Consider the following 12,882-nt stretch of genomic DNA (forward strand, 5'->3'; position numbering starts at 1 on the left):
TTGACCAAACTCATAGCTATTTCTTTAGAACTCCATTTTATCTATCAGTTGAGTACAAGAAACCTCCCATTTACTAATTTGGACTACCCAATATGGTCAGAAATTGGCAATTTGGCCAATTTCACGCAAACTAAAAAAGATGCCAATTTCAAAACAGGGTCCAGAATAAACAAGGTAGACATTCGTGGCACTAAAATAACATATGCTCTGTTCATTAGTCACATCTCTAGGCCCCTCTTATATTATTATTGCTTTCTATTTTGATTTTTTATTCATACAAAAAAATACAAAATTTACTGTTATGCAGACTACTGCATTATTGTAAAAATGGTATAAATAATATCAATGCACTAGTGAAAGAATATTAGACTCCCCAGTTGACGTGTATTGGACGTGTGGTGTGATTTATTTACTCCTGAACATTGGTAAAAATCGAACATTTCCGCTACTTTGAGCTCAGTTTCAAGGTCGTTTTCATCGTCAAAGTAATGAAAATTATCTCTATTTCTGTAATATGTTTTCCATTTTATCACCTAAGACCATGAAAACGCGAATACAATGATAAATACTATACGAAAATACACCTCAAAGTCGGCGTTTTATTCCAAAAAAACGATCAGAGTTTTTTTTTCTCATTACGCAATGTGTGCTGCAGGATTTTTTTTATGTGGTGCACACTGACCACACAGACCCATTCTCTCACATGTGGGCCTACCAGCTTTCTCCCGCTTGATTTGAAGCCGCTAGAATTATTGAGTATATATACGTCGGAAACATTGGCTCGTAAGACGTATTTATACGTCGAAAACAATCAAAGGGTTAAGTGAGGAGAGGCTGTACTCTTAAAATGTTTACAAGTTGTACAAGTACAGAAGAATAAATAAACAGCAACACTCCCATTCTCATGCAACACACCAATTTTAGATTGAATAGTGATATTATTATTATTATTATTATCATAATAAAAAGGAAGTGCTAAACCCACAGGTGTCGTGAATAGCTATAGACAGAGCGAAGGCATACGAAAGGACTGTTTTTCTAGTTATCCCCCAGTATCTGGTATTGGAGTAGAAAAAACATAATTCTTCCAACACTCCTACAAGCCATTGGTGGGTGTATGTATCATGTTTGTGTGTTATGTAACGTGTTTCTTATATAACTTTGAAAAAAATATCATAGATGGATTAATGGAAATGTCTATATTAATGTAATATACGACATTTAATGCGCCCAAGAGATTATTATTAGTATGGCGTCTTCAAGAGTAGAGAGACTCTTAGTGATTTTAATGTGTACCTACATGCCAGCACAGTGTGTAAGTATATTTAGGTACAGGTACACACAAGTATAATTTTCAGAGTACATAAAAAATATGCAATAACGTTAAAACACCTGAAATTTTGGAAAGTTTCCAGACATAATAGAGAGATGTGCTACAGAATGTAAACAAACCGGGTGGGGCACGGTGACCGTATTAGAAAGACAGGTGGGGAGGGAGCTATATAGCGAGTTTTGGTCATAATTTGAAATGTCTGTATTAGCAGAACATCATAAAGTGAAACGCCGTAAAGCGGGCCCCTATTGTACTGCATTATTTAACCCTTTGACTGTCGAAGGGCCCAATCCTGAAGTGTCTCCTGGTGTCGCAAAATATTCGAAAAAAAAAAATTATTTTTTCTTATGAAAATGTTAAGATTATTTTTCTGATTGTTTTAGTCCAAAAAAAAATTTTTTCCCATGAGTACTTACCGAGATATAGAGTCCTGAAGTTTGCTGAAATTGATCTGCGAGCGGCAACAGCGGCAACTGCCGGTCACCCGGTAAACTTTTATTTACTTGTATTCGATGGTTTCTTGCTTTTTTCACTATTTTATTTTTTCACATAACTTTTGTGGCCTGTGAGACCAAATTATTGTACAATGTTCAAATATACACTCATTGAATGTAACACAATTATAGCAAAAACACTCGTATCATTATAATGTTGCTAAAACTTGTTTACACAAACAAACAATGTAAACAAATGTTTATTACAATTGTTTTATAATATATATACATATGTACAATCACTGGACACTTTTCTAGAAGTGCTGCAGCTTGTGGAATTCTTTGAAACATGGGTATAAGCACAATGGTGTTTTACACTCCTCACACATAAAACGAGTGTCTCTGCGTTTTTGTGGGCGTTTTGTGGTATGTCCACAGACAAAACACCTCTTCTGAGCATTTTTCTTGGCAGTAGTAGCAGGCAGTGGTATGGGGTAGTGATCACCAGGCCTCAGACGAGAGGACATGTGTTGATAATTTCGTGGGCGCTGGTCTATTGTAGGTGTTGTTTCTTGGTACTTGAATATTATTTGTCTGATGACTGACAAACAAAATTCACCATATTTGGGTTTGTTCTTGGTCTTCAACTTATACATATTATAAGCATTCAGCATGGAAATGTCAAGAAGATGGAAAAACAGTTTTATATACCACTTATAACTCTTGCGAACACAGTCAGCAAACCCAATCTGCATGTCACATTTGTCCACTAAGCGCATATTGAGGTTATAATCCATCACAGCTGCAGGTTTTACAATGGGTTCATTGGTCTCTCTATTCTGCTTGCCAGTGTCTACCATTTTGTGTCGGTGAACTGATGTCAGCAGTGTGACATCACGTTTGTCATGCCACCGAAATGCCATGATGTCATTGGCAGCAAACACCTGCACTTCACCTCTACGACTGCCAGCATCGAACCTAGGCATATGTTTACGATTTCTACGCACTGTGCCACACACATCTGTCATGTTCACTCGCAAGAAATCACCGAGTATAGGGCTTGTGTACCAGTTGTCAGTATATAAAATATGCCCCTTTCCAAGATATGGCTCCATCATTGTTCTAACCACATCACCAGAGATACCCAGTAACTTCCTGGTATCTTCCATTGTTTTACCGCCAGTGTACACAATTATATCCAAAACCAGACCAGTTTTGCAATCACACAGAACAAATAACTTTATACCAAAGCGTTTCCTCTTGCTTGGTATATACTGCTTGAATGAGAGTCTTCCTTTGAACAAAATCAAAGACTCATCAATAACAAGCTTCCTGAAGGGATAAAAATACATACAGCACTTTTGTTTCAGGTACATAAACACACGTCTGATCTTATATAACCTGTCGCTTCTGTCAGGCCTGGTTTAGTCTGAAAAGTGTAACATACGTAACAGTAACACAAATCTATTCACTGGTATAATGTCACTGAAAGCAGGGGTTGAAATCAGGCGGTCTGTCGCCCAGTATGTGTTGACACTATGCTTATACACATGTGGCATAAGCATTATTGTGGCAAAGAACAGATACATCTCTGCCACAGTTGTGTCCTTCCACTGGTGTAGGCGTGATCTTGGAGACAGAATAGTGTTTGCCATGGTGTACTCATAGTATGTATTGCTTTCCCTGACAATAATGTCCATCAGGGGTTCATCGAAGAACAACTGAAAGCATTCCAGTTCAGTGGGATTGTTCCCAAGTGTACATGATGGCCGTATTCCACTTTGTCCTCCATCAAAGTCATGGGGATTGGGGACAAACTCGTCATTTTGCTGCCAATCCCAGATGCGGTCAGCTGGTGCGTTCTGGATATTGTAATGTGGTTGTGGTTGTGCAGGTTGTGGTTGTGGTTGTAGGAGTGTGGGGTCGGGCGAGGCTGGTTGTAGTTGTGCAGAGTCAGCAGCGCGGGTAGTAGCGTGGCCCGCTGCTGGTGTCACATGACTCATGCCACTATCACTATCACCACCACCGCCTGCTGCCTCACTCACATCATTTATACCCATTGTAACAATATCGTCATCTTCACTATCAGGACGTGGTGTAGGGCCACGGGATGTGCTCCGAGATGTACTCCTTCCTCTTGGAAGAGCATATGGCACACTACCAGACAGCATGCGACGTCGTATATACTGCCGCTTCACTGGGGAATATTCACCCTCACTGTCACAACTAGAACTGCTTTCAATAACCTTGAAATCACTATCACTATCACTTGCACTGCTCACATCCGAGTCTTGTACACGGGCAAATAGTCTCCTCTTTCGTCCTGGTACAGAACATGAACGAGCCGGTCCAGCACCGGAGGTAGAAGGTTGTGGGTCATCTGGGTTTTCATCACTAATTATGTTATCCTGGGTAATTTTCTCGGTCACACCCGCTTCAAAACCAGGGAATTCACTTTCACTGACACTATCATCACTGTTTGAGCTATCACTTGGGAACAAAAGACCTCCAATCCGCCGAGGAGTGAGGAACTTCTTACCGCGAGGCATGGAGAAAATGGACTACCAACACGGCGTTCCCACAATGCACCGCTGAGTCCCAGATTATTTTCACAGGGTGCACACCGACCACTGAGACCCATTCTCTCTCATGTAGGCCTACCAGCCCTCTCCCGCTTGATTTGAAGCCGCTAGAATTTATGCGTATAGATACGTCAAACACGGTATCTCCAATGACGTATATATACGACCGCGACAGTCAAAGGGTTAAGCAGACTTTGAGAATCAAATTTGAAAAAAGAATTTATGTATATAGATTTGGTGTTTATTTCAATGGTGTAGCACAGTATACATAAGAGTTAAAGGGTATTAAAATATAACAAACAAGAATATTTCACTGTTAATATTTTGCATTACTACAAATAAAGACTAACCCGATATGTATGTGCAGTCCTTGGATTTTGCAGTTCCTGTGCTTCATCCGGTGTGATAAAAAATGTGTAATGTGACAATGGGTTTCCTGTAATGGAAGAACATACTATTATACAAAGATCGAAGTCAACAGAATTCAAATGCACATGTGGGGACTGATACTATATATATATATATACAGCCTCTCCTCACTTAACGATGGAGTTCCGTTCCTAAGACCACATCGTTAAACGAACTCGTCGCTAAGAGAGGAGCCTACTATAATGGTAGTGAGTTTGTGTCTACCATCTTTGATATTGTTTTATTGTCACCTTTGCACCATTTATAATATTTCTGGTATATATTTAAATGTTTATACAGTAGTGTACTGTATACTGAAATAAAAAGAATAGAGGAAATCAGCTTTAATACACATTATTTAGGTATGAATACTGGTCAGAGATCCTGTCATAAGTCCGAGTCGTCAGTAAACAAGTACGTCACTAAGCGAGGAGAGGCTGTATATATATTAGTAGCATCTCCCCAAAAACATTCAATGATGTTAGTTACCATATATGATTATCATACTAGCTTTCTGTACGCAAGAATCTGTATGATAGGCACAATTTGAAATAATAAAATACTGGAATTAGTGCACTTATGGCATCGAAGATGCTATTTTTTCCCAAAATAAGTCTCGAAAATTTACCCAGCATCTTGGAAGCTGAAGTACTGTTTGTCTTTTTTTCCAAAAATTTAGCTAATCAGAATTGGGGGGTAAACATCCCTGACACTGGAGCATTTTGCTCACGTAAAATATGGTATTATGTCATAGTTAACATTAATGAAGGAAATATATTATAGATACTGTACTACATTCTGGTGTTCTATTATACTAAACATCATTCCTATTTAGAAATAAATTAAATGCATATAATTTCCCCCTGAACCAAATACTATGACAATGCCAAAACACCTAATTTCATGATTGTAACAAAGCACCCAATATCATGACAGTAACAAAGCACCCAATATCATGATAGTAACACTGTGTAAGCTGTATTTCAACACCCTTAACAGGGCCAGGAACTGAAGCCCTTGGAAACAAGTGTCAGCTCAGAAGTTGGAGCTTCATACCTAAAATGCAACTAATTAGACAAGAATTAAGGCATTTTTGAGATACTATATTTAACCCCTTCAGGATCCAAGGCCCAAATCTGAAGTGGTGCCCCAGTGTCCAAGAATTTAAAAAAAAAAAATTTGTTATTTTTTCTTATGAAATGGTAGAGAATATTTTTGTGAAGGTAATAAAACAAAAAGTAGGAAATTTGATGGAAAATTGACGAAATTATGCTCTCACGAATTTTGATGTGTCAGTGATATTTATGAATCGGCGATTTTGCCAACTTTGACTCCCATTTTAGGCCAATTACATTATTCCAGTCAACCAAATTCTTAGCTATCTCACTAGTATTACTTCTCTTCTATCGACTGAGCACAAGAAATCGCCAAGCCAACTGTTTCAACTACAAATTAAAGTGATCGGAAATTGTTAATTTGGCCAATTTAACACAAAGTTCAAAATACAGTGGACCCTCAACCAGCGATATTAATCCATACAGTATTTCATTCTTCTGTTTCACTTTGTGTGATATCTTAAGAATACCTACAGTATTCTGATCAGTCTCAGACTTTCAAAGCATGCATAATTTAGTAAATCTAAGGTTGTTACAGTATGTACTGTTACTGGGCAACACAGCTTCCTACTTACTAAATTCAGAATTAATTTTTTTTGAGACCATTGTTCTGAATATTTGAGAACAATAACAAATAGGCAGTGCAACACCACTCTCTTTGTACCTCTTCTCTTACCTGACATGGACAATGCTGTGTACAGGAGGACCCCGCTTTACAGCGTTTTTCTTTATAGCGTTGTGCTATTGCAACGGTTTTAATTATACGCATTCTTCATTTATTCAGACTTCCTACAATAAATATATTCATCAATCATTATGAATAAGTACTGTATAAGCAGTTCTTAGACCTAGCTCTATTGCTCACTTAAACCTTTCACTGTTGGTTCTGTTATATTACAGCTTGCAAGCGAGTGTCGGTCCTATAATAGTACGCCAAAATTCTAGCAGCTTCCAATCTTGCAGGAGAAAGCTGGTAGGCCTACATATGAGAGAATGGGTCTGAGTGGTCAGTGTGCGCAGTATAAAAAAAAATCCTGCAGCACACAGTGCATGAGAAAAAAAACTCCGGTCATGTTTTTTGTTTAACCCTTTGAGGGTTTCGGCCGTACTAGTACGGCTTACGACCCAGGGTTTTTGACGTACTAGTACGCCTAAATTCTAGAGCCCTCAAATCTAGTGGGAGAAAGCTGGTAGGCCTACATATGAAAGAATGGGTCTATGTGGTCAGTGTGTGCAGTATAAAAAAATCCTGCAGCACACAGTGCATAATGAGAAAAAAAAACTTGGACCGTTTTTTTGGAATAAAACAGCGACTTTGCACTGTATTTTCGCATGGTATTTATTGTTGTATTCTAGTTTTCTTGGTCTTATTTTATAGAATGGGAGACATACTACAGAAATAGAGATGATTTTGACTGGTTTTACAACGAAAAGTACCTTGAAATTGAGCTCAAAGTAGCAGAAATGTTCGATTTTTACCAAAGTTCAAAAGTAAACAAATCATGCTGTGTGTCCAATACACGTCAACTGGTGAGTCTAATATTCTTTCGCAAGTGCGCCAATATTATTTATACCATTTTTTACACTAATGCAGTAGTCTGCATAACAGTAAATCTTCTGTTTTTCATGAGAATAAAAATTCAAAGTGGAAAGCAAAAGAATGTAAGAGGGGCCTTGAGACGTGACTAATGAACAGAGGAAATGTCATTTTAGTGCCAGGAATGTCTTTCTTGTTTATTCTGGCCCCTATTCAGAAATTGGCATCTTTTGAAATTTGTGTGAAATTGGCAAAATTGCTAAATTCTGACCACTGTACTGGATAGTTGAAACTGATAAATGGGTGGTTTCTTGCACTCATTTGATAGAAAAAATGGAGTTCTAGCGAAATATCCATGTTTTTTGTTGACTAGTACAGTGGAATTGGCCGAAAATGGGGCTCAAAGTGGGCAAAATCGCCGATGCGTAAACATCGCCGAGACCGCTAACTTCACAAGAGCATAATTCCGTAAGTTTTCCATCAAATTTCAAACTTTTGGTGTCATTATGATTGGGAAAAGATTCTCTATCTTTTCATAAGAGAAATTCTTTTTTTTTTTAAATTTGGCCGACCCTGAGAACGAGTCTCGGAAAGGGCCTGTCGACCCTCAAAGGGTTAAAACAGCGAAACTGTGGTGTACTTTCTTATGTTATTTATGGTTGTATTCTCATTTTCTTGGTTTTGTTTGATAGAATGGAAGATATATTACAGAAACAGAGATGAAATTGAGCTCAAAGTAGTGGAAATTTTGCACTCTCGATGAGACTGCTCAAAGTATTCAAGCCAAAGAATTAGTGGATGATAATGACTTTGGTTACATCTACCATTCGTTAATGTTCCAAAAGGAAAAGGAAAATATCAAAAGAATTTTATTTTAAAATAGGCACAAAGGGAGCTACACTACCAAGTGATAATATTACCCTTCCTTTTTATACCAATACACAAGTTATCCCACCTGGACAGGAATACCTACACGTAGTAGTAGTTGTGATATTTTCAGACTGAAGTGACTGCAATGATTACTCAGTACTCATAGCAATGAACATTTATAGACCACAATATAAACAGAGCTAAAATTAAGAAAAAATAAAAGCCACACACATAAGTGCTGAACACAAATGAATACTATCACACCAAGTTCAAATAACCAAAAATTCATTTAAATTATTAATATTAAAAGACCCCCTAAAAATTCTTGGAGATCCTTTCAGGCAGCTCAGTAATTATAAAAACCACGAGAAACACGGAAAAGCCTGTGCCACATGCAAACTGTTGAAATGAGTACCACAGTCAGCAGCGTGCCACAAGCTATGCAGAGAAAGACAGGAGCACCTGTAAGCAGGCAGGTATGAGTGAAATGCCTTTCCTATCCTCAGTTGACAGAGGGGTAATACCTTTTTTTTTTTTTTCTCAACAAGTCGGCCGTCTCCCACTGAGGCAGGGTGACCCAAAAATGAAAGAAAATTCCCAAAAAGAAAATACTTTCATCATCATTCAACACTTTCACCACACTCACACATTATCACTGTTTTTGCAGAGGTGCTCAGAATACAACAGTTTAGAAGCATATACGTATACAGATACACAACATATCCCTCCAAACTGCCAATATCCCAAACCCCTCCTTTAAAGTGCAGGCATTGTACTTCCCATTTCCAGGACTCAAGTCCGACTATATGAAAATAACCGGTTTCCCTGAATCCCTTTACTAAATATTACCCTGCTCACACTCCAACAGATCGTCAGGTCCCAAGTATCATTCGTCTCCATTCACTCCTATCTAACACGCTCATGCACGCTTGCTGGAAGTCCAAGCCCCTTGCCCACAAAACCTCCTTTACCCCCTCTTTCCAACCCTTTCGAGGATGACCCCTACCCCTCCTTCCTTCCCCTATATATTTATATGCTTTCCATGTCATTCTACTTTGATCCATTCTCTCTAAATGACCAAACCACCTCAACAACCCCTCTTCTGCCCTCTGACTAATGCTTTTATTAACTCCACACCTTCTCCTAATTTCCACACTCCGAATTTCTGCATAATATTTACACCACACATTGCCCTTAGACAGGACATCTCTACTGCCTCCAACCGTCTCCTCGCTGCTGCATTTACCACCCAAGCTTCACATCCATATAAGAGTGTTGGTACTACTATACTTTCATACATTCCCTTCTTTGCCTCCATAGATAACGTTTTTTGACTCCACATATACCTCAACGCACCACTCACCTTTTTTCCCTCATCAATTCTATGATTAACCTCATCCTTCATAAATCCATCTGCCGACACGTCAACTCCCAAGTATCTGAAAACATTCACTTCTTCCATATTCCTCCTCCCCAATTTGATATCCAATTTTTCTTTATCTAAATCATTTGATACCCTCATCACCTTACTCTTTTCTATGTTCACTTTCAACTTTCTACCTTTACACACATTCTCAAACTCATCCACTAACCTTTGCAATTTTTCTTTAGAATCTCCCATAAGCACAGTATCATCAGCAAAAAGTAACTGTGTCAATTCCCATTTTGAATTTGATTCCCCATAATTTAACCCCACCCCTCTCCCGAACACCCTAGCATTTACTTCTTTTACAACCCCATCTATAAATATATTAAACAACCATGGTGACATTACACATCCCTGTCTAAGACCTACTTTTACCGGGAAGTATTTTCCCTCTCTTCTACACACCCTAACCTGAGCCTCACTATCCTCATAAAAACTCTTAACAGCGTTTAGTAACTTACCACCTATTCCATATACTTGCAACATCTGCCACATTGCTCCTCTATCCACTCTATCATATGCCTTTTCTAAATCCATAAATGCAATAAAAACTTCCCTACCTTTATCTAAATACTGTTCACATATATGCTTCAATGTAAACACTTGATCTACACATCCCCTACCCACTCTGAAGCCTCCCTGCTCATCCGCAATCCTACATTCTGTCTTACCTCTAATTCTTTCAATTATAACCCTACCGTATACTTTTCCTGGTATACTCAGTAAACTTATTCCTCTATAATTTTTACAATCTCTTTTGTCCCCTTTCCCTTTATATAAAGGGACTATACATGCTCTCTGCCAATCCCTAGGTACCTTCCCCTCTTTCATACATTTATTAAACAAAAGTACTAACCACTCCAACACTATATCCCCCCCTGCTTTTAACATTTCTGTCATGATCCCATCAGTTCCAGCTGCTTTACCCCCTTTCATTCTACGTAATGCCTCACGTACCTCCACCACACTTACATTCTGCTCTTCTTCACACCTAAAAGATGGTATACCTCCCTGGCCAGTGCATGAAATTACTGCCTCCCTTTCTTCCTCAACATTTAAAAGTTGCTCAAAATATTCTCGCCATCTACCTAATACCTCCCTTTCCCCATCTACTAATTCCCCTACTCTGTTTTTAACTGACAAATCCATACTTTCCCTAGGCTTTCTTAACTTGTTTAACTCACTCCAAATTTTTTTCTTATTTTCATTAAAATTTCTTGACAGTGCCTCTCCCACTCTATCATCTGCTCTCCTTTTGCACTCTCTCACCACTCTCTTCACCTTTCTTTTACTTTCCATATACTCTGCTCTTCTTATAACACTTCTGCTTTGTAAAAACCTCTCATAAGCTACCTTTTTTTCTTTTATCACACCCTTTACTTCATCATTCCACCAGTCACTCCTCTTTCCTCCTGTACCCACCCTCCTATAACCACAAACTTCTGCCCCACATTCTAATACCTACAGATAATAAATATAGCCTTCAAATATAAATTTCAATTTCAAACAAATATCAATTAATTCAAATAGATTGCTTAGCTTATTTCTTGCCCATTTCTTAACAGCCAACAACTACCATATTCCACTTGTCACAGATGGCATAAAGAATTATTATTTGTTTTATACAGGTAAAACAAATACAATAAAAGTGATAGAAAAACTGAAAATGCTCCTTCCTTACCGTGGTTATACAAATCAGCTTGCAATAATGTAGATTTGACTTCAGAAAATGGAAGGTTCCTTAGCATAACAGTGCCACTTGAAACTTCCGGGTGTGATGAGTATCTAATAATTTCCACTCCTCGAGCTGAATGATCATCAAAATGGCCTCTTGCATGATGAGCATGATTTATGTTATTATGGTGATTTCTTTGCCAGTGATGTGTCTCAGATCTGGTTATATGTGTATTTCTCGAACTGCGTCTAGGTTCAAAATCATTCCAACGAGGAGGTTCGATTCGTGGAGGTGGTCCAAGCAAGGACCCATTAGACCCAGGATGTAGACGAGCAGGGTGGTAATTAGGAACAGTATATGGATAATTCCAGTTTTGAGCACCATTTCTTGCTGAATGATAATTTGTGGTACGTTCCCAAGGGTTATGAACAGGATTTTGTGGCCAATATCGCGGCATTGTCTGAGGATGATAGTCATATGTGATATTAGTCACTAAGAGTTGAGCACTTTTCAGTTTTAAAATACATATACAGTCAACCTTTGATATGTACATATACATTATATAAGTACTGGACATGCATCATACTCAGTCACTTTCTCTCTCTCTCTCATGCACACATACACACAGAAAAAGAGAGATAATAGAAAGAGAGAGAAAGAAGAGAAAAAGAAAAAGTGAAAGAGAAACAGAAAGAAAAAGAGAAAGAAAGAGGAGAAAAAGAGGAGGGAGGGACAGACAAGGTTATCTGCCTGATGAACTTATTCCACCTCTAAATCGACAGGATGGGACCACCTCTACTAGTAGTCAAGAGAAGGCAGACCTCTTTGCTGAACACTTTGCTACCAAAATGCAAGTTCCTGATCCAGCAAGGGACCCTCCTTGGCTAGCTGCAAGAACTGTGTCAAAACTGTCAGTGGTGACAATAAGGCAGGAGGAGGTGCATTTCCTTCTTAAATCACTTGACCAGGAAAAGGCTGTGGGCCCAGACAAGTTGAGCCCAAGATTGTTGAGAAGATGTGCAGACCAGCTAGCAGCACCTCTAACTCGCATCTTTCAGCACTGCCTAGTACAGTGCAAATGGCCCTCTCCATGGAAAGAGGCAAATGTAGTCCCTGTTCACAAAAAGAAGAGCAGAGCAGAAATCAGCAACTACAGACCAGTGTCACTCCTGTCAATCACTGGTAAGATCCTTGAGACAATAATCTCAAGACAAATGACAGATTTTTTTGACTACCACTCACTACTTTGTGATCGTCAATATGGCTTCAGGAAAGGTTACTCTGCTGCTGATCTGTTGTTAAACCTCTCCACTAAGTGGCACCAGTCACTGGATGAATCCAAAGTCAGCTGTGTGGTAGCACTGGACATTGCTGGCGCTTTCGACCGGGTGTGGCACCAGGGCCTCTTGGCAAAACTTAATGCACTGGGAATTGCAGGCTCTACGCTATGTCTCCTCAGTGATTACCTTCATGGTAGATCTCTAAGTGTAGTCCTCAATGGA

General features: G+C 38.8%; 1 protein-coding gene across 6 annotated transcripts in view; it reads right to left on the reverse strand.

The window, feature by feature from the left end:
• Positions 1–12,882, reverse strand: part of LOC128705274 (E3 SUMO-protein ligase PIAS2-like) — a 102,914-nt gene that overhangs the window by 78,763 nt on the left and 11,269 nt on the right. For all 6 annotated transcript variants that reach the window (XM_070103731.1, XM_070103730.1, XM_070103750.1 and 3 more), the window contains exons 2-3: positions 11,387–11,840; positions 4,700–4,785 (exon numbers count right to left, since the gene is read on the reverse strand). In XM_070103731.1, the coding sequence (XP_069959832.1) occupies positions 4,700–4,785; positions 11,387–11,840 (540 nt within the window). The remainder of the gene's footprint in view (positions 1–4,699; positions 4,786–11,386; positions 11,841–12,882) is intronic.

This window comes from Cherax quadricarinatus, chromosome 5 (assembly GCF_038502225.1).
Source record: "Cherax quadricarinatus isolate ZL_2023a chromosome 5, ASM3850222v1, whole genome shotgun sequence".
In the NCBI taxonomy this organism is placed as follows: Eukaryota; Metazoa; Arthropoda; class Malacostraca; order Decapoda; family Parastacidae; genus Cherax; species Cherax quadricarinatus.